This window comes from Osmia bicornis, chromosome 6 (assembly GCF_907164935.1).
Source record: "Osmia bicornis bicornis chromosome 6, iOsmBic2.1, whole genome shotgun sequence".
NCBI classification, from domain to species: domain Eukaryota; kingdom Metazoa; phylum Arthropoda; class Insecta; order Hymenoptera; family Megachilidae; genus Osmia; species Osmia bicornis.
Window position 1 is genome coordinate 265,239 of NC_060221.1, and position 23,734 is coordinate 288,972.

The 23,734-nt window shown below is 35.5% G+C and overlaps 1 protein-coding gene across 2 annotated transcripts; it reads right to left on the reverse strand.

The window, feature by feature from the left end:
- Window positions 1-92: 92 nt before the first annotated feature.
- LOC114873057 (lateral signaling target protein 2 homolog) lies at window positions 93-22,605 on the reverse strand. Of its 2 annotated transcripts, none has more exons than XM_029180918.2 (6): window positions 22,281-22,605; window positions 9,862-10,284; window positions 8,610-8,954; window positions 6,128-8,490; window positions 5,747-6,027; window positions 93-5,619 (listed from the first exon to the last, which is right to left on the reverse strand). In XM_029180918.2, the coding sequence occupies exons 1-6, from the start codon at window positions 22,314-22,316 to the stop codon at window positions 5,339-5,341; spliced, it is 3,729 nt and encodes a 1,242-aa protein (XP_029036751.1). In that variant the 5' UTR covers window positions 22,317-22,605; the 3' UTR covers window positions 93-5,338. The 2 variants fall into 2 exon arrangements, with proteins under 2 accessions (XP_029036751.1, XP_029036749.1); XM_029180916.2 differs by having other exon boundaries at window positions 8,610-8,966.
- Window positions 22,606-23,734: the final 1,129 nt, after the last annotated feature.

Here is a 23,734-nt window from a genome sequence, read left to right on the forward strand (position 1 = left end):
GTCGTGGCGGGCGCCTTCCTCGCCACGCCAAGTCTGTATAAAGAAAAATAAAGGCAGGATTGCAAATAGTGCAGAAACGTTTTGTAAGATAGTTTCATCTGCACAGAGTTAACTTTTATTTCACAATTCTTCATCTGTCTCTTACAATTCCGAAAATAATTGAAATGCTAGTGATTACTGGTCCACCCTGTTTTAACGTTTAACGTTTTACATCGTAACACTTATTCGTTATGTATGCGTGTATATATAATATATTAATTTTTCCCGCTAAGCTTGTCTCTTAAGCTCTATCTTACAATATCTGCAGTCGTTCGCATTACGGAATAAAGAGGCCTATGCATCGGCATTAAACAACAACATCTCGTAAACACCTTGAATAACCTTGAAAATCTTTATTTACATTCGTATCTTAATTTTTTCATTACCAAAACCATGACACTTCCATTCTGTTACTCGCATGCACACTAATCGCAAACTTCCTGGTGCGATCATGATCAACTTGAATTCTTTTTTTTTCTAATTAAATTTTATACATTTCTTAAAACAGTTCATTTGTTATTCAATTTTTCTATATGCCATCTTATTTTCAGAGGACGCAGGTGGTGCGTCATCGCTCTCAAGCAGAATAATTAATTTTAGTTTTAATCTAAAAATTAGATAGTTAATTATACAATAATATCGATTTTTAACAATTCGCAAAATTTTTCGAATTTAATTTGGGCTATTTATAAAAAATGATTCACAGAGAATTAAAGTACCGTTTGGCAGGGAAAAGGTGGCAAGATGCTGAAAGAAAAATTCTTCGATACGAAAACATAGATCATCCTGAAATTCAAGTCGAACACGAGAACGAGACACCTATACGGACACATATGTATACACCTAGGATTTCAAATAATATAAAAATAATTCTTAGATACTCTTCTTTCTCTCGTTCTTCTTCTTTTTCGTTATAGGCTGGCTTAGTTACAATATCCGCGGTAAAAGGGAGAAAAAGGCTCTGTAGAGATAGCTGTATCGACCCTTCGCACGATTTTTCGAATATACATCTTCCTTTGATACCTTATTAATGAATAGAATAAACAATTAATCTTCTACAGTCTATTTAATTCGACTTGCTAATGGCTCTAATTTAGACTACTGTCAAATAGTCATCATCCTTCTCTCCCTCTTTGAAACTTACCAATATTTCTAGATACGAGTGCGAAGAATCGAAAGCTTATCCACGCAAAAGCACGAAAATACGCGTAAAAAATAATTCTTTCTTCTCAAAGAATTCCTTATCGTCCACGTATCTCTTAAATAGATTTACATCATTTCAACATCACTCTTACACGCAACACAAATCCAGTATACAAGTTTTCATTAACTTTAGTTAATTATAAGCTAGAGACGTTGAGAGGTATAATTCATTAATTTTTATCAGTACAACAACTTCTGCCTTCTTTTATAATGAATGATCTTTGGATTATTAGTCATAGAATGCCTGTTGTGGCTACAAAATTTTATGTTAACACTTTGTTTTTATCCTTTGACAGGATTAATACATTGATTACATCGTACATCATCGATGTTACAAATTTAATTCGGTGAAATAATTAAGAAACGAGGAAAGTTGTATGTATTTTCAATACCTTGTAAATGAAAAATAAAATGAGCATTCTATGTGATTCTACCACCTCCTCTATTTAATTTCTCAATTCTATCAATTTGTCATTTCTTAATTATTCGGCCAAATTAAATTCGGATCGGCAACGTGTTAACACCCTCCATTGCCACTTACAAATTTCATATATTCATATGTATATAATTAGAGAATTCGTTAGAATAATTCCAAGTAAGCAAATGGAAGCATTAGATGGTATAATATCTTTAACAATTTATTGACTACCTTCACAATGAAAACCACCATATTTAATATATAATATGTTAAGATTATCCAAAATACACAGCTGTTTCAAATTTTCCATTTGCTACTTTCTTTGCTTTCAATTATATTATTGATGATAGGAATCACCGATGACCAGACGGCAGCTAACGTGTTAGAGAATCAATATCGTTCAATTGAACGAAATCGAAATTTTTTTATGATAATCAAATGAATATTTTCGGGGAATTCGAACGAACTTGTAGATCTGTGATCAGCCAACATGGAAAGTGTAATTTTAGAAGCTATTATAATTTTCATACTTTTAATTGAACTCGAGCAAGGGTAATCACTGAATTCGTGGAAAGTGTAATGGTATACAGTCGTTGTTTGAATACTTAATTGTCTATCTATTCACTGTTTAGTTTTGTACTCGAATTAGCGTAGCCTCTTTTCAAACTCTTTGCTAACTTGTCGGTGAAGTTGAAATTTTATTTTGTTAAATAATCTAGTTTTTACTTACAAACACAATTCTCTGATTAATCTTTTTTAAAAATATTTAATGTTTATAGTTGAGTCTGCAATAACTCTGCAATCACCTACTATTTTAAATTTGTTTTCGATTCGATTCGATTCGATTCGATTCGATTCGATTAAATATTTCGATCATTAATAGTCCTGAAGGCAATCAACGCGTTAATTATTAATCTTGGCAGTAATTGCTTCTCATATATCTCTATATGAGTAAACTCAATCAAATCCAATGACTACCCCGTGAAATTGTTGTTTTCGTTGCATCGTGTTACAGTATTAACTCTAATACAGTCGAACAAGCTGGAGAGCTATTCTCCCACAAAGATATTTTACTGAAACATTTACACTTTTGTACATACATTGACAATGAAAGTATACGGAATACAGTTGATTAATTAGAATCCTGAGTCTCGTTTTAAAATTCTTTCCTTGTTTATATGTATGTATGTATGTATGTATGTATGTATATCGAACGAAAAAGAACAGCTCAATTCTTCGTACATCTACAGCTACAGCTACGAGAATGAGCTACGATCAAAAGCAGTCTTTTTACTCGAAATGCGCGTACAAACTGTGACGACTCACTCAGCAATTTCCATCTTTTCTTTCAATTACTTTCTCCAAAATTTCAGGCTACGTTAACGACCAGCAAACTTATTGTCGCATGAGTTTGGCACAGAGAAGCAATTAGCGAATGCCGTTATCAAATTATATAACTACATAAATTTCTATCGCGAAATTTGCTGAAAATTGCGTTCTAAGCTTTCGTCGAGCCCCTGAACGATTTCGGTCATGTTCGCGTCTCTAACAAGAAAACGAAACCGAAATATATGGCGAGGATGTAAAGGATTATTTCTCGGTCCACCATAGATCTTTTCTGAGAATAGCGTTCTATAAAACTTTTAATTAGCTTAATTAAGAATCTTGCGTTTCACGATTAAAGAAATCAACGAGCTATTTTTTTCTAGATTTATGCGATGGACAATTCGGTTCTCCATCTAATCAGATACATATTTAAATTGACATTCACGTTGTTATTATTAGTAATTCGAGAGGAATGTTACATTGAAAGTAATTCGTGAGAAGAAATCAATGATAAACAGAAATTTCATAACATTCTTATATTCTCTTAAATAAACTATTTACTTATCAAGAATACGTATGTATGTATGTATATATAGATATAAAAACATGAATATTTTACACGATGGATATACAACAGAAATTTATTTCTACAATTTTTCCTCCTCTCTAAATTATAAATATCTCTCTTTCTCGACGCTGTACACATTGAACACAAAAGTCCTTAAAACGATCCAATATAAATGTAACAAAAATGATAATGCATGTGTCAATTAAATGAGAGAAAATAAAAATGTTTTTATGGAACAATATTTGCACTAGTTTTGTGCATTGAAATCGTCTTTCAATTGTTGCGGCTTAACATAATTTTGTCCACGAAGGATTAAAGAAACATTCCTAATAACGAAAGATAAAGATACACATACGGAACATAGACGAAGGTAATTAAAAAAAGAAAACAATCGTGCCTAATTGCATACACTAAATGAAAAAAAACTATAATCATTACAGAATTCTTCTTAATAAACTAATTTAAAGGTTCGAGTCCTAAAGGAGAAAAATAAATGATAACGTTTGTCCGTCTTCTTTCTTTCTTTTTTTTTTTTTTTGAAATCTTATCACCTACGCAAGCTATGGTACAACTGCTTTTGGATATTAGCTCCGTTAAAAACGTTCGATCACGACGTGTAAAAATATTAGCGATATATATATATATATATATATCTCTCTTAAATTCACGAGTTTTAAGTTTATTTAATTATACAAATAACGCAAACAGCAATCTTGGGTAATGTCGACATTGTTTCGACTTCCATTTTTCTCTTTTCTGATTTAGCTTCTGTGAAATATCTGGTATTGATTTGTTAATAAGATTATAAAACAAAATTCTTTTGTAATTATTCAAAAAATGAAATTAAATTATTTGAAAATTTCAAGATAATGAAAAAGTATCCCAGTTATTTCAATTGTGATTCTAACGAAAATGAAAAAACGTACTCATACCACTTTAATAGGTATAATTATATGTATAATACAAGCTAAGGGAAAATTTGTAGAATAACCAGAAACATATAGTGACTCCTTGTGCGAAATTTTGAAACACAATGTTCTTGTACGTAGCTTCGTTTTTGAAGAAAAAAAAAGAAAAAACAGTATTGAAAATTCGTCGAGTACACTCAATTTTCATTTATGATTTTATAAACAATAGGATGGATATTAAAAGAAATATTTGACTTGAACCATTGTACGGTACTGCAAATGCTTCAGGGTGGAAAATAATACAGAGAATTTCACAAATGTTATCTTAAAAATGTATTTTATTATCTCGAGTAAATTTCTGAACATTGCCATAGCGAAAGGATTAACGAAACAAACGAACTTTGCTAAACTCTTTCACTATTTTCCTAAACCTATCAGCGAGTAAAAACCACGAAATACAATAAATCATCCTTATCATACAACAGACCTCAACCTACCTACACAGGTACGCAACGAATTTTCAAGACTAACATTCGTTCAAAAACGAAGGCTCGTATTACAAAATTTTATTAACATTCACACAAGGAATTCATCGTCCATTTTCTATTCAACCACAAATTCCAACCACAATTTGTACAAGGTGTTAAGAAAGGAAATAACTATTACTTTAACACCCTGTACGTTTACGTCCAGGTATCTAAAGAGAGAAAGCTCGAAACGTCGAATCCCTAATCAGAGGAAAAAACGAACGAACGAACGAACGAACGAACGATACACACCATACTTAATGGCGGTTAAATTTCGATAAGAACATCATAGAGACGAATGGAACAGAACGATTCCCTAATCTATATGTATACCTTGTTCAGGTAAAGTTCAGCTCGCTGGCGTCACTTGAGATACCGTAAACGGTGTCACTTGATACAGAAAACACCTGTTGCACACTCGTACGGGTTTCATGTGCCCGTATCGTGGCAGGGGAACGTTGTTGCTGCTACAACGACCGCAGAACACCTTGCCACAATTTCTGCAATGGTGTCTACGTCGAACGACGGTAAAGCCAGCCTGACAGGCCATGCACCTGGGTGCATCGTTGTCGGGAATCCAAGCTGGAGCTCTTTCTACGCACTCTTCGCCTCGTTCGGTCACTGGAGTAGCTGTAAATGACAAATTTGAAATAATTAAAATATGATTTTATCGTGTGTAGAGAGGTGCTCTGTACCGTATCGAGCTCGGCAAGGTTTTTTAAAGAAAATGATACTGTAGAAAATAAATAATACGTACTTGTATTTTGGTCATTAGCTGTAGTGGTCTCTTCCAAATCATCCTCGTACTCTTGCAACGAATCCTGTCGGTCGTGATTAGTATCGTTCAACAAGTTACCCAACTGATTCTCCGATGTTAAACCTTCGTCCTTTGTTTCGCCATCTTCCACGGTTTGACTACTATTCATCAGGAAGACGCATTTCAAAATATTTCGCAAATCCGACGCGAAATTTGTTTGCAATTGATCTGCTACCCCAGCTATGCACACAAATAATCGGTGCACGAGATCCTCTGATGATCTGGAATAATTAGTATCCATAGTTTATGAATGTTCGATAGTATTAAAACTGTTCAGGTGACTGGATTAATAAATAGATATAAAGACCGAAGACAAATTACCGAAATTTCGCCCGGATCTGATTTCTGTTCGCAATCTCAGCGGCCTGCATCGCCAAGGCGATCTCCTCGTCGTCCTGGCACTCGCTCTGGAACTCGCTGGTCTCTGAGCTCGAGTCGCAGCAACTCGAACAACTGGAACTGGAGCCTAGTTCGGGAGTCTTCTGGAGAACAGAGGATTGTGTTCCTTGAACCGTAGACGCATTCACCAGTCTTACCGCTCGCGTGGCTCGTTGCGTGTTATTGTCTTTTTGCGTCCCGTACGAGAAGCTCTGCGTCGCCGTGGGAGATGATACCGGCTCGTTCGCTAGACCACTTTTATCCGTTCTTGGTCCCAAGCCATCGTTCATCAGTTCGCTAGGACTTCTACTGGCCAATTTCCTCTTGGTCTGTTCCGCTCGAGGATTCGCGCGCTCGTACTTGTCCCTTTTCTCCAGGTCTCTTCTCTTTATTCTGTTCATCTGCTCGGATCTGGATCTTCTATGATCCAGAAGCTTCCTGTTCTGGGGAGAGAGGTTCCTCTGAGCTCTGGACGCGATGCTGCAGTGTCTCTGACTCGCTGTGCAGCGGGTTTCAAAGTGTTGCAACCTAGGGCTAGCACGAGGACTGTGACTACCAAAATTCGGCATCTGTCTGGTGTTTTGACTGGGATGCAAACTTGCTCCGTAGCTGATCAGCCTGGGATTCAAGCAGCGATCCGTCGAGTTTGATCTAGAACTCTCTGTACTAGCCGATGTTTTTACATTCTGAAAGTTCTGCATTCTGTTCACCTGGTGAACCACCTTCTGGCTGTTCCTCTCGTGCTTGCGTTGGTGTCGTCGCTTCTGCCTCTCGTCTCTCGCCTTCCTACAGATTACCTTATCCTGTGCATACTGCTCGATCTTCGTCCCGACCTTGTCTATATTCTGCGACGTGGAGGGACAATTCTCGCATTTCAAATCACTCCAGAATTCCCTTCTAGACGTGGACGACGCGTCGATGCTCAGGTTCAGATTCTCCCAGTTCTCCGAGTAATTGATCTGAAAGCTAGACTGATTCGAATCGCAGACGGATATCTGCCCGTTGCCGTACGCAACCCCTACGAACTCCTCGTTCGTCCCATCGAAATTGGCTGATATTCTTGGAATATTCTTCGCGGCTTCGGTATTGGCCGCGTGCAGATTCTGCACCTCTATCGTGTGATCCAAACAGGGTACCGTCTTCACGTTCCTCAGACTGCAAACACAAGAATTCTCTGACATTGTAGAATTCTTTCGCTTAGGAGAATTTAAATTCGAGCAAGAGTAGCTGGTGTTCTCTTGCGTATCGTCGTCATCCAATACCTGTTCGTCCTGTTGTATCTCATTAGCGAACGTTTTCTTCTCTTCAGGACTCTTATCATAGAGGCTGGTGTTCTCTGAAGAAATAACCGTGCAGATACCTGAATCAGTTTGCTCCGAGATTTCATTCTGACACTCGCCGTCCAGTAAAAGGTTCGATAACGTCTTATTCGCCTCGGAGATGAGCTTCTTCGAGTCGAGATCCGGCAGAGAGTTCTGAATATGAACGGTCTCGACTGTCACGTTATTTTCGTGCGAGACCTGGTTCAGCAGGTACTGCGTCTGAGGTATCTCTATGTTCTCGGAACTACTGAGAATCTCTGATATATCGGAGGAATCTCTGATGAATTCCTCTTGCTGTTTGTGCAGTTGGTCACCGCGCCTATTCTCGTTCGCGCTAGAAATACTAGAAATACTAGAAATACTGCTCTCAGCTACGAGTATCTGGCTCGCGTTGTTCTGATCCATCAGAGAAACTGGACTAGCCGTCGCCTCGATTATTCTCGAACGAGGACTATCCTCGTCGCAGGACAATTGTCTACCGTTGTTGGTACTACTACACCCTTTCCTCGCGTGATACTGTACTTGGTCGCGAACACTGTCCCGTTCACTGGATGTCCTCACGCCACCACCGTTACACACAACAATCTCCTCGAACACGTCCGTGGATATATTTAACCGATTAGGCCCGATTTCTATGCTACCACCACCCTTGTTCTCGCTATCCTGATCGCTGTTCCTCCCCGTCAAACGTTCGTTCTCCTCGTCCAACGTTCGAACAACATCGTTCGCCACCTCGTCCATGTTGTTCCCGGTGTTCCTCGTCACTGTGTAAAAATCTACGATGAAGTCTTTGCAGTTCGGGTAACCGGTATAAAAATTGTGAACGAACTCCTCGAGGTCTGGGATGTCCTGACACGCGGACTTGGACGACTGCGTTAGAGGAGCAGCCGATGGTTCCTCGTTCGAGCACAATAGCTTCTCCAACATGTACAGTTCGCGGTTGTTCAACGTCCAGAGAAGCTCTCTTATTTTTAACAGAAGCGTCTGAAACGAAAGGAGATGGATGGATGGATGGATTTTGCTCTGCTCTGCTCTGCTCTGCTCTTTTGGTCTAAGTCTAAATTGGTTCTACGTGGATAATATCACATTTTTCACCCGCTTACCCTAAAAGGTCTAAACATTTCGCTGATGTTATCCGGAGAATTGAGGCACAATGGTCCTCCGGGCGGAGCCAAGAGGCCAGAAACGATCGCCAAACGCGGAATGGTAAACATCAGGGCCGGCTCGTAATTGTCCACATCGGCCTGGCTGAGCAAACCACGCTCTAGTGCTCTCTGCAACGTCTCCGAAAATAAAACGCACACGAGCTCCTGTTGCTCGTACTCCTTCGTCGACTTGACCGGTACCATGGCGCCCACGTAGCACAGCTCGAAATCGGCGAACAGACGATCGAAGATCTTCAACGACTCGATAAGCTTCTCCAGAGACGGATCCAACGGGTTCTGCGTCTGAAAGAGATACTGCCAATGGAAAAGTCAGTTGATGATTATCAGTTTCAATCGGGAAAAGAAATTATTTGCAATAATAAAAATTAACGAAGGTAACTCAAATCATTTTCTGATGGCAGATTATTAGAAAAATTTGAATAAAAACTATCGATAAAATAATTGTATAATTATTTTCAAAATATCTCCTCTTAAAGAAACTTGGAAATACAGAAAAGAAAGTTTGGATCTGGCAGCCTCGATTATCCCATTCCGTTGCGTTGGAAGGATTCCATATTCTTAACTCTCGGCAAGTATGTACTATGTATGCGTGAGTCTAAATGACCGAGCCAGTATTTTTCTTCCTTAACGATCGACTGCTTTCCCCTAACATTTGGAAGGATTATTTGCTGCCAGAGACAATTGCTATCGAACGTCTTTGACCCCGACATAATTCTATTGTTGCAACCTTTATTAATTTAAAAGAAAGTTTAATTACTAACGATAAATGAAGAATTATACGAAAAACTAAGACGGTTTTAATCTGCGATTTTCTCGTGGTGAAAAATAAAATTGACATTCGTGTATGTATGTATGTACTATATGTATGTATGTAATTGCCGCGTCCTCGAAAGAATATCATACGAAAGAGAAAGTTGCACATGGCTAGCAACGCGAGAGTGCATCGGGGAACGAGTTCCAAGTGCATTTCTCGTGTAAGATTTAACACGATGCATTCTAGGTATATCTATTAAATAAATTAACCTTCTTAGCAGGGATAACGAAGGAAATATTTAGAAAAAACTGCATTTGACAAATCAGAGGAGAAGCTAATAATAAAATTTCCAACTGGTGAAATTTGTGAAATTTTACAGAAAAGTAGATAATGATAAAATGAAAAGAAGCAAAAGGTGAATAGAAGACGGAATACCTTCAGATTCATATGACCTTTCAACGCGTGTTCCCTGAGCAAATTCCTGACAATATCCAACGACTTTGTTAAAGCCTTGGCAAGTGGTCTCATCGCTGAACTTTCAGCTTCCCTGTTCATGATGGAAGATCCAGCAGCGAGGCATTCCGCACCGAACCACAGCTGTCCTGCCAGATTCTCCTGCATCACGTCATCGGGAAACTTCACTCTGAAGTCTCGGTTCGCTCTGCTCTCGGGTATCAGCTCGTCCATTATCTGGCTGCATATCGTCAACACCTTGTCCTGGCAATGTCGCAGCTGATTCACCAACGTGGTGCATCTCTCTGGCTCCTGGCGACCATCGAACGAATCCAATTCGCACGCGACCGCGTTCAACGATTCGTCCGCGTAGAAAAACTGAGCCAGCAGACTCGTGTCGTCCCTCTGTTTCCAACAGAAAAATTATACGTTTCGATTAGAATTCAACGCGTGAAATTTTCGAATATTATCGAATATTAATGTCGAAAAATTTTAATTATCACAAAAAAAGAAAGAAATTCTGAAAATCAACGATTAATTATCAGTACATTTAAACGGTACATATATGAAATTCTCCAATATTTTTTGCTTCTACTTCGAAATGTCAAAGGACTGATAGCATGAATAGAAGGTTCCACGAAAAAAAGTGGTAATGAATCCGTTGTAGTACCGCTCCATTGATGATCACCGTTCACGGAACACAGAGTATCGTACCACGGGGTCCCCTTTTTAATTGCAACGCGTAGAGGTATAATTAGAGTCATTGTTCTGAGAAGCACAGGCTCGTATCAATTTATAAATATCTTCCGAGTGGTGCTTTTCTTTCCTCGAGTGACGAACCGTGCGCGGAAAATAACCGATTGTTTCCATGGAAAATCTTTAGATTCAGGACGATGATAGAATTCATTTTTTCTGTTTCCTAACACATGATTAAGTCAAAGCTAAAGTAAACCTAGACCCCCCTCGTGAAAAATTATCAGCTCATAAAATTTTTTATTTCAATACATAGGTACAAGTATTAAATATTTGGGCCAAAGTGCAATATGCAATGCATTTAAATTATTCTAAATGAAACGACTGCTCTGCAATTTAAAATTCTCTTTTAGGCCTAATAGGAAGATATTACTAATAGAATTATGTAATCCGAAACTTTCACGAGTTTACATAGATTGCGAAATTATTAAGCCGATTAGTGTCATTAAAACAGCACAAAATATTTTGTGCACGCGTTGCTGGATAAAAATAAAAGTGGACCACATGTTATTATTGGACGGGTGAACGTGTTGTCGGTTGTTGCTCCCACCTAACAACAATTTTATGATCTCTCGGATCAACGAAACTATTTTCGCAATTAAAAGTACTCGTCGATGGTTTTTTCCTCTTGTCAACAACAGACTGCAATCAACAAAGTTCACAGCTGAAACAAAGAGACCACTGAGACTGTTTTTACTTCTCTTTTTTGATCAGACAAAGGAGTTAATTAATTTCATCGTTAGCTAAAAAAAGAATCTACCACGTTAAATTATTTGTTCAGTGACAGTGATTCGTTAAGCTTAACGTGGATTAACGAACTTAATTATAGAAAGCTAACAATGGGGAATGTAATTAATAACAGTGTGAAGTGTTCGATAATTATTTGTAGAAAATAAAAGTTCGAATCGCGTCAACACTTTCCTATACGAATATTTTAAGGCTGAATATACCTACTAATAAATGAAACTATCATCGTCACTATTAATACATATGTACTACTATTTATTTGAAAATTTTTCAATTTACATTTTCAAAGTTATCTATGAGAAAAATTTCAGTCGCAAATAAATGAACAACTATTATCGTTCAACTGACAACACACGTATGCATAAAACACTTTCTCTGTGTGTTTTTTATCATCTTATCTCTTTACTGATTGACGACACTTTCGCAGATGTTTTTGTCAGAAACGTAAAGCTTCTGTTGCTGTTGTGACGTATGTTCCTCAAAGAGATTTTAACTCTTTTACGACAAACGTACGGTTATTTTCTAATAAAATAAATGATTCTTATGATGCAATAAATAAATAAATTCTTAAATCTACTATTTGTAAAATATTATCATTAATCTTAGCAATGGTACATAAATGCATTTAGTCAACGATAAAAATATACGCCAATGGACTTTTAGAATTCACGATTATTGCGAAATTCCAAAATTCTCAAGTTCCGTGTTGACAAGATTATCGGATAGGTGTAAAGTTCAAGAACGTTTCGTTGGGAAAAATTCAGTGGAAGGAATTTAAAGCGTAATTAAAAGAAATAAAAAAAGAATGTTGCATCACCGCACCGTGCGTTGTATCTTAATTGTTACACATATAATAATAGGTATGTAGAACGACTTTACTGTTGCTCAAAGAAAATACATTTTTATCAATGAATTTTACGCTATAAACGAAATAGGAAACCGTACCATTTCATGTACCTAATTAAAATTGTAAATTTTCTTATTCAATTTTATTACCATCATTATCATTTAAATGATATAAATATTAATTCATTAACGAGCAATGGAAGCTTTACTTTACATATTTCAGTCTTTTTTAAAAACAGTACAAATTCCAACTGTATAGTTTAATTAACAAAATATTTTTAACTGCAGTTCTTAACGAGATAATTTATTATTAAAATATTTATATGTACTCAAGAAAATGAATTATTTTAATTGTTAAAAACACGTTTAGTATACATATCGACCGGAATATTTAATATGCATGAATCAATGTTACAATGAATAATGAACGATATTAAACGCGAAATATGTATGTTAATCGCTGGTTAAACGCGGTACAAACGGAGCAGGAGAAGACGAATCGTAAAAATCAACATCGAAAACGGATTTAGAAAGCGTAACAAGGTTTTCTCCGGTTGGTGTTGACCAATAATTACGCCGTGCCCTGCCCTGCATAATTTTCTGGCAGAAGCAATACAAACGTAATTAGAAACGGGAAAAAAATATATAATTTTAACCTGTTTGTGTCGGGAACACGATAAAACGAAAGCAGGAATCGTGCCAAAATTTCAACGGATTTTTCAATCGAATTTTATTGAAATTTTGAATATTATTTTTCAGGCACTCTGTATTCTGTACCTGCTTTGGGAGAGGGCGACATCCTAATAATTTCTGTTCGATATCTTGTTTCGATGTCATAAAGTCGATAAAAATCTGATAGAAAGAAATCTTCCTTGTCGTATCAAAGAAGACTAAGCCAATGTGTAATCGATGTAGCTTATATTTTGATGCCGATACAAAATAGGTAACAATAGGGAACAATAGAGAAATGAAACATCGTTGCAGAATTTCATCATAAGACACGAGTACATATCTATAATAAGTTGATAACCAGCTTAATATTCGTTACACTTTACCTTCGTTACTTTACCTTTCAGGGACGTGGTTTACATGCAACCAGTTGGTCAAACCTGTAGTTAACTATCGGATAACGTTTATCTCATGTTATCATACGAATATGTAGATATAAGGAAATTCAATCTTTCGAAAAAGGACACTTCGTATTCTCTAACACGATAGATTTCATTTCAAATTTTTACTATGAATTTTGAAAGGTTTATAGATATTAAACGCGTATAATTATCCATCAATGATTAGTCATCCCTCTCTGACTGACTACCTACTGTGTACAGAAAGAAATTACATATAAATATGAATAGATAAGGGCTGAATCACTCAATACTTGATACAAATTATGTATACATATTTGAATTTCCACAGGAAACCATCGTCCATATTACTTGAAATTATAAATAATAAAAATACTAGCCAATAAAATTTCGGGTAATCAAGGCGTTAATTAAATGATAAGTAACAATAAAATGGTTAAATTTAGTACCGAAAATATAGATTTGGAAAATTCTCGGAACACGTGTTACCGTATCGGTTCGAAGCCGCACAATAATACGTATGGTAAATCACGAGAGAACGATACGTGTTCGTGTAATTGCGCTTGCATAACAATGTGTCGATGCACTTTAAATCGATAGCATCGGGATACGTATTTATTGCTCGCTCGTGCCGTTTCCATCGCGAACATGAGCGAAGAAAAAACAAACTATAACGGCGTAACTTCGAACCTTACTAATGTTCAACAACTCGCGATGTTGAATGTTGAATGTTGAACGTCTGTAAAAATAACTATAAACTTGATATACGATCTGTGATTTGATCGTCTAGCATTGCTACCGTTCAATATGCAGATAAGATAAAATGGAAATTGTATTGTCAAAATTATAATCGAGATCAATTCAAAGTGTATCACAATTGTACAAGACTGTTCATTGATAAATTAATAAAAGGCTTGTATATATACATTTTCCAATCATTTAGCTTCAAATTGATACATATATGTAAGTGTATGTAATTTTGCACTACTTTTATATCATTGAAAATCCTGTAGAGTTTGATGACTTCAACAGTGGCATTAAGTAAGTTAATATACAACTATCTAATATATCATTATTTTCTGGCAGAAAATTATCCTATCATTCGTTAGACGTATTTAATTTCGAAGATGACACTACTTATGATACACTGCACGCGTCGTGTTTATCTTTCGTGTGAAATAGCAGTGCCATTAGATAAGCCTTTCATTACGTTCGCGTTGCAATCCTTCGTGTACATACCTACCTACCTACCTACCTAGTAATCAAGGAAGCACGCTGTTGACGAAGGTCGTGCTTGATAACGACTGACATCCTCTTAATACCAATGACTCAGTGAGATTTTTTTTCATTCGACCAATTAACAAGTCTAAGGTGCAACTAAGAAAACACAGACCAGAAGGATAACAATGATATCGAACTGAAGTCGATGTTGCTGATCCAGAATCGTTCATTTATCAGAAGAACCATAAATCTGATTATTTCCTATCCTTATTTTTTTCAATATCCAACGATGATGGATATTAGATAGATAAGATAGATAGATAAGATAGATAAGAAACAAAAAAAGAAAAAGAATTTTGAATTGTGAATTTTGACTGGGTATGAAAATTTAGATAACTACCAAGTTTTACATTTCACATCAGTTTACATATAAATTAATAAACAATTGAGTACCCGATCAAAACATTACGCATCGAAATTTAATGAAATGAGAAATTGGCATTACTAAATGCGTGTTCAATAACAAAACAATTATTGTACGATAATAAAGTGTACAATAATAGAAGCATGGGCAAGAGGTCGAATCTATAACAATTCTGTTTACATTCGACTATGAATTATTATTCAATTACATTAATATTTAATTACATTTCAAAATGATTCTCCAATCAACATGTAGTAAAAAATATTGACCTACAGAACTACCATTTATTAAAGTGTTAATGCAATTGCAAAATAAATGAAGTTATAATAAACATTTTCTGCGACTTTTCCTTGGAATAAAATAAATAGTGATAAAAATAATGACGTCTACGTTTGTCCAGATCCAGAATGTAAATGTGATTGTTTGCTAGTTACGAGAAGGAGAAAAGAAAATCACGGGTAAACGCAAACAAAGCCCGCGAACACGGTCTCGTGTATGCAAAAATAATGCACCGTTCTAGACAATGATTTCAGAAGGTAACTTACGTGCGAATCGTGCCATCGTGTCTCGCGTTCGTAGAACCGTAAACGTTTCGTTGATTCACAGAATCTTACACAATGAGATATGTATTTCGGACGAATGGATCTCCCGTTTCTTTTTTTCTCGCGATAGGCAGTAAGGAAATAACGCATAAGTATGAGTTGAAAAATTCTCGAGGTGGAGGAAAAAATTCGTTTTGAAAAATATTGTTTTCTATACTTATTCCGCACGAATATTAAAATATCGAAAGTCTCTTATTGTTCGAGCATGAAGAAAAAAGGTTGAAAAAAAAAAAGAAAAAAAAAATAAGATGACCTTTTCATTTAATCAACCCTTTTCATGACCTTTCCTTACCACCCTCTAAAAATAAAAAGACGTTCTGATATTTAGAAAAAGGGGTAAAATAAATAAACGAGGAATGAAAAATAAATAAAAATACAGAATTATTCTTTACCGTAACAGAAGTTTTCGTAACAAGATATATGTAACTTGGAATAAATAATTTTTACACGTTTGCTTGTTCCGGTGTTAATGAAATTTTTTACATCAGATTATAAGAAAGATATAAGAAAAACAAGGTTATTCTCATTCTGTCGAAAAGGAAGTTTGTAGAGTGGACCTAGTTTAGTATCGACAAAATTAAGCGTACGAATTCATTTAGACTGCAGAAAAATTCCAAAAGTTTTCGATTGGCTTGTTCGTTTGAAATTCAAATAAAGGAAGCGAGCAATTGTATGCTAACAGTGTGTGTCAACTACCGAACAAAAACATTTACTTTTTCTCACATTTACGATTAGTACTCGAACTGCTTGAAAACGTTGCTACATACATACATACATATAAAAGTTTGAAAAGGTAAAAAGTTACAAAAGTTAAATTACAATTCTTCGCTTAAGCAAAGTACATAAAATGCTATTTAATCGTAAATGAAATAGTCTCCCAGGAAATGATCTATTTGAACAGGGGTTGAACTACATAATAGGTATGCGACAATCTAATAGCATTCTAACGAGAAGTTATTAATAAGAAATTGAATGAAAACTAAATCTGAATCGGGAAAAATTCATCGCTTTTGAATGTTGATTGTTTCTCATCTTATCTGTAGAAAAGATTCCCTCGTTTTATCACGAGCAATTCAACCTTGGCGTGATACGCGTTTCAGAACTTTCAACGATGATGATTGCAATACGCTTCATGCTGGACTAACCACAAATTGACTGACTTCCTGACATGCTTCCAGAAGAACTCGATCACGACACCGCACCGCACCGTTCCGCTAATTTCAACCAACGAATTTCTACTTACGCGAACGATGAGCCGCTAATGGGAGAAACCCGATTTTTATTTATCAAATTTTCTTATTTTCCTTATAACGATGCTTCGACCACTTTAACGCTAACTGTATATTCTACTGAATCAATGTACATAACTGGAAATTTTCTTTTTCTAACAATAAGATGGCAAAGTTCAAAGGTATTTGTGAATTACACGAAATACCAGACGGAATCACGGTATAAACGAGGAACAATTTTTTCGGTCTTCTTTCGCAGGACCGTACATTAATCACTGTTTTGCTTACAGCTAATAATATATTATTAGTGATGAGTTAATGACACATTAGCTACGCTGGGTGGTAGACCGTAACGAGCATTGCATCACAGCAAAGCGAAAGAAAATTTTTGTCTTGAATAATCGTGCTTCACTGAAAATATTATTCTACCCTGTTTTTTTCTTATTATTCCTTGCACAATGTTTTTTTCCTTATCGTTAGATGTTTTTTTATAACATAGCATTTTATTCTTCAAACGGTAAAATTTTTAGTCATGGTAATGGTAAGATTAAAACACAAATTTGTTTTATATTGAATTCTCTTATAACGAAAGGGTTAAAACCTTCTAGCTAACTACTGGAAGGGTTAACTTGTTGTTACACTATTTTGATCAAACTAAATGCTCGTTTAATTTTATCACTGATTGCGTTAAGTTTTATCGACGTTTGTACATCTGTTTTTGCGATTGTTTTCAATCCTTTTTTTTTTCTTATCGCGTGATAACACGACGGTGTTATAAACACACAATCGGTGATAATTTACACCCACGCAAGACCAACGATGTACATACAAAGAGGAGCGAACAATATTGTTTTAACTTACTGTTAGAATTAGGAGATTGCAATTATAGGTATTAGGTGTGCAAATTAATTCGGTGCTTTTTTTTAAACTGAAGATTTATTCTTTAATAATCATAGTAATTTCAATTATTAATTAGGTAATCATTATCGTGTTTGAATCCTCGCACCATTTTTCAAGTCCACAGAAGCGCGGGAGAATATTCAAGTTTTAATTAGCGATTAAGAAGACGCGATTAATAATAATATTAAAGACACTGAATTAATTTGCACACCTAATACTTATCTTAATTAGATAATTAAATCATTAAAATTCTATGAAAATTTTATGAAAATCAATTTTCACGCTCTTTAACTTTATACTAAACATTATCTTCCCCTTTTATCATTTCTATCGTAAATTTGCCAAAAATCTTTTTAACAACTTATTTACAATCAGATAAAGTTCCTCTAAAGTAAAATGGCTGATAAGCCCCTGTAAAATTTCGTGCATCATTCATGGATCAGATCTTATCTCAAAGCAGTTGATAGTAATTTCATTTTACTTTCAGCTGCAACGACCAACAATATCGAATCTCTGGGTCGATCTGGGAATAAAACATAAGAAAGCCAGTATGTAGTGTGTAATTACATCGACACCTCAAGGAGAAAGGATTTAACATGTAAATCGAGTCGATGAATTAAAGCGAACGGATGTTTTTCTCGGACGATATCACCGTAATGCCGCGTCCACGCTGATCGCGAACAAATTATGAATCATGTTCGCCGGAAGCGTGAACAGTTTCGTGAGCAGTGAACAATTCATAGCAAACACTGATTTCAACCCTTTCGATACGATCATCTTTGCCGGAAACTGTACCACTTTTTTATAATGCCCGTAAAGCGTCGATCGTGATCGAAATCTACGAAACATAGACGTTCAAGGATGCTTCGACCAAAAATTAGGCAAAATAATTATTAGGTATTTAAAGAAATAACGTGAAGCTTAGAAAATGAAATGAAAATGAGTATGTAAAGTGTAAAATTAAATTAAATTATCTAACTAAATACGTATATCTACTTTCAGTCATAAAATTCTATTTGCATGTATTGCTACTATATCTTTGAACGTGACTGTACATATCTTATTTTCCTAAGTGAATTTATTACAATTTTCCATTCCATTTCTTCGACTTTATAAATCATCCGCACACAAAGGCAAGAGGGGATACATACTACGCACGCATCGAGTGACCTCCTAGTTTTACACGAGCTTAATTAATATGTGTGAGCTGAGGTGGATTTATGAAAATCTATGGTCATACATTTGATCAGTGAATAATCGTTAACTCGAAGGGTGATACCACGAATGCCAGTTGTGAACACGACATAAGGAACGACACCCTGGAATGACTCATCCGTCCATCGTTGACCTTCTTTCAGTATCGGACCATCCACCATCCCCTAGTTGGAACACCCTCTTTTTCTGCTATGCTCCAAGTTCATCCTTGCGTGTATTTAACGTATTGTATACGTGCCTACGCATGCGCTCATGGTGTTTATCACGAAGCAACTTCTTCTTCTTCTTCTTCTTCTTCTTCGAGAAAGACGCTCTTTTAGGGACGAGATCCTCCTATTATGTATGTGTTTCGTTCATCCTTCAAAGGACTGAGAATTGAAATAGAATTTCATTCCACCCTTTCGTCGTAAACGTGGGTTTAGTAATTCATTTGAATGAAATACGAGATTAAATGGAAAATTGTAACACATTCGCTTAGATAGAGGAAATAAGACATGTGAGTCTACGTTGCACGAGGGTGTACAATATTTCTCAAGTATTGATCCGAATTCGGTGAAAAACTCTAAAAATACAAACTAAATGATGAATCAAAATTTCTGATAAATTAAAATTGAACTGAACTGAAAATTAAAAATGATCAACCTCGACTTTGTTACATTAATTGGTACATATTTTCAATCATTTACTTTTTATCTTTTTTGTGATTTCTGAATGCATTTAAAAGTATAATTCAATCAAATGGAATCGGTCAATTTCAACTCTCTAGCTGAATGACCACTTTCATACAGGTAAAAGTAGTACGTGTATTATTTTTATCGAGATCCATTCATTTCCAGGACATCCATTCGGAATAGAATATTAATTTTTCGATTACTCTGACTATTTTTATATTGTGATCAATTCTATTTACTTATAGAAAATCTGTTCAAATTTACACATATGTACAATGTACCTATACATATAAGATTCATCGAAATAACCGAAGAAGTTTTAATAAGCACATCTTCTAAAACCTATTCTTATCGAGATATGAATGGTCCTCTTTTGTTACCTTTACAACTACTATACTCTTCGATTTCCTTTCACCGCAATGTGAATATTTCAGCTCCTCGACACAAAGAAATATGTACATACTTACTTATGTAGGTCTTAAAAATTTCTATTTTTATCCGTACTTTTTGTGAATCCTTTCAATAATTAAGAGGGTACATGCACCGCATTGTTTCAAAAGAATTACAACAAATGCATTTGAGAAAAAATATTCTAACTAACTGCATCTTACGATTACGGATACATACTTAAAATGATGCGTTTGTTTCTGTTTCGTTCGAGAGCAATAAATCGAGACATCGATCGTGTTTGGAGCCGGAGTCAACGGGTAAACTAGAAAACGTTTCGCCATGGAACGACACGAAGAATAAGGGGAAAAAGACTGGTTCAACGTGTTTCTCCGTTTAATTTTAAAAGCAATACGATGACGTGCGAAACGAAACGAAACGAAACGAAACGAAACGCGTTCGACTCTCGAGTGCAAATTTTTCTCTGCCAACCGATGCGTTGAACCTGATCCAAGCATGGTCAAGGCACCGTAAACTAACTGAAATCTTTACTTTCTCGGCGTGCGCGGTTCGCTTGAAAAGTGTGTTACACCTTTTGTCCACGACTGACCATCGAGAGTACACTCTAATACATGAAACAAGTGTGGATTAAAATCTCTTGCATGTTACAACATAGCAAGTAAAACTATACGCAATTTTTAAAAAAACTATTCCGAATGAGGTTAACTTGCTGAATATTCAACAACTAAAGAGTAAAGAATAGCCTATTTCGCGTGAATCATCTAATCGTAAGATTACGCTGCTAACCAGAAAAGAAAGGAAAATATTTACTCGATGACAGAAATGTTTATTTGTTTTTCTAAGAAACATTAGTGGTTAACCATGAATTGACGCTATGCTACTTGATTGGTGGTAGCTCCTTTTCCATGGTCAAGTGACGATCTAGAAACCATGTTTCTGAATATTTAAAACTCGTAAAGTAAACGATAATACTATTCGCGTGAATCATACAAAGTTACTTGAAAAGAGGAAAATATGGTATTATTTTCTTGAAAATACAAATATTTCTTTACGCTGACTATACAAATACAAATACATTTGGGTGAAAAATAATTATCAACGTGTAACTCGCTTCGTGACAGTTCGTTCGGCACCGTCACGTGACTGCCAAACGATCTATGAACAATGTACGCGTATGTATGTATCTACATACATACAAGACGTGTCATTAGATATTAATCGCTGGGAATCGGTTCGGAGCGGTGGGAAGAAGGAACGACTCGTTTCGTTTCATCGTGCTGCATCATTTCCCGGCGTATAAAATAAGCTACACAGCGGTCGAAGCAATGAGGAAGCACCAGCAAACGAGTCAGATTTTCACGTGCTAAGCGTGCGTTCGAAAGCTGGCGACAAATGCTCAAGCAACAGGGACGAAGAATCTTTTCCTGATACATACGTGCGAAGAATCTTTCACTCCGATAAATATTCCACGCGATAGAAACGTACATTGCATTAATTTACTAGCGAAACGCGTTTCTAATGAGGCCCCCCATTTTCTAAAAGCTCTTTGCTGCTTCGCGATCTAGACATTCCTAGACTGAGGTTATGCGCGACAGATGCTGAAGTCATGTGATGTTAGATGTATGTAGGTTATTGGGAATGAAAGAGAAAGTAACTTAGTAAATAGAATACATTGGAATATCAGTATCAGACAAATTTGAAAGATTTATACATATAATCACTAATACATATCTGTAATACCTATTAATATTCGTTTTTAATAAAAAAAGATATAGTGACTAAATATGAGTGAAACTTCCTGAATTAAACTTTACAATTCAGATCAATCTGCGTCGAGGGATTTAAAAAACTAATAGTTTCATTCCATATCAGCTGATCGGGCTATATTCCACGATTGTTAGTTGCATTTTTCACCGAAAGAGATTTCCTCTCGGCCAAAGATTACGATTTTTCCAAATGAAAGGAAATATAGGAGTGTAAACAAGTAAAGAATAATTAGTAAAGGTGTGCGTATCAATGGAGTATGTATACGTATATCAGACAGGTGTAACGCGTAGCCCGAAGCACTTCTTCAAGATATCGTACGAATTTTCAAGAAACAGGTGGCAACAGCGCGCAGGTCCCACACAGACGGGATCGAGGAATAAAGGAAAAAGAACGAACACTGAACACACGCGTTCGATCAACCATCTACGTGATAGGAGACTTACGAAGATAGAGATAAAGTGACGCAATAAAGTGAAGGAGTAGAAAAAAAGGAAACGGAGTAAGAATAGAAAAGGACAGAATATGCTTACCTTAGGCCTGTAGAACCATTTTCTGATAGACTCCATCACAGGGCTGTCGAGGATGTCGGCAGTCTCACGGGCGAGTCGTCACTGTGCCTCTTGCGACCAAAGTACTTGCGACATAGCGAAACTTGCCACCACGACCTTAGCAGAAAGCGTCACACCACGAGACACCAGTCGACCGCATACGAGATGAACTTCTTCCGTCAAATATCACGATTAAACATACGACCGTCGACGATTTCGGTCGGTTCACACAACCAAAACTGCGCACTAAACGTGAATCGCGCGTCCGCAAGACTGACTGACGAGCACAGATCGCAAAGGCGCAGCTCACTCTTGCGCATGCGCTCCCAGAGCATTATGGTCAGGATGACGTTCCAATTTTCAATAAGCCCGCCATCTGTATTCAATTTAAATTTACTAAAATACACTTTCAAAAATCTTGATTTCAAATGAAAAATTATTGAAAATTAAAACAACATCTCGAATAATAATAATAATAATAATAATAATAATAATAATAATAATACTACAATATAAGCATAATTATTTTCATACATTTCTGGGTCTTTTTTTTTTTTTTTTTAAAGAAATACCAAATACAAAAACCAGATTTCAAGTTTTCTAATTATCAGTTCAATTATAAGTTTTGCCAACTAAATATTGAATTAAAAATCTACTATATTATATTTGGTTAGCAAGTTGCTAAAAACGAAATATTTACATGTATTATATCCCCGAAATCATTTATTTACCTAATTTCATGATTTTGCTGAGGGAACATTTACATTGGTCTGTTACTGTAAATCAGAATTGTTTTAAATATCAGGATACAAAATAAAATTACCAACAATACACAGAAGGAATTTAATAATATTAAATCTCGAAATTTAACATAGTTTGATCTACGTGACTAGATTATAAAAAAGCAATTAAAAACGTATGACTTTAACAATGTTAAATATTATCAATCACAAAATTATGCATATATGTGTACTTACATAAGTTCCACATTTTAAGTATACATTTGAATTTAAAATTATAAAATAGGCTGCAACAAATTCACTTAAATGTTTAAACTATCTAAGCCTCGAGTTAATAAGACAATAAACATAACGCAATTAATTCTATTATACAAGTACATCAATCGCACGAAGTACAACTTAAAACAGCTTATAATTATAATGTAATACAAGTTTCTTCAATTATGTTAAGAAATTACTCTTATTAATGGAAAACTGAATTTTACTATAAACGATTAATAAAAATGTATGCTATATTTTTACTCCTTGAGATTCGTATCCATATATCGAAGAAGTGGAATGTATATTTCTACTAATGAGCAATAAAGTTTTCAAACGCTTAAAGAAGAATCTAAATGGAGATACATTTAAAACAGATTAAAATGAATATTATATCCAACAAAGTGTTGGGCTTATATTTTATTAGAGTAGAAATAG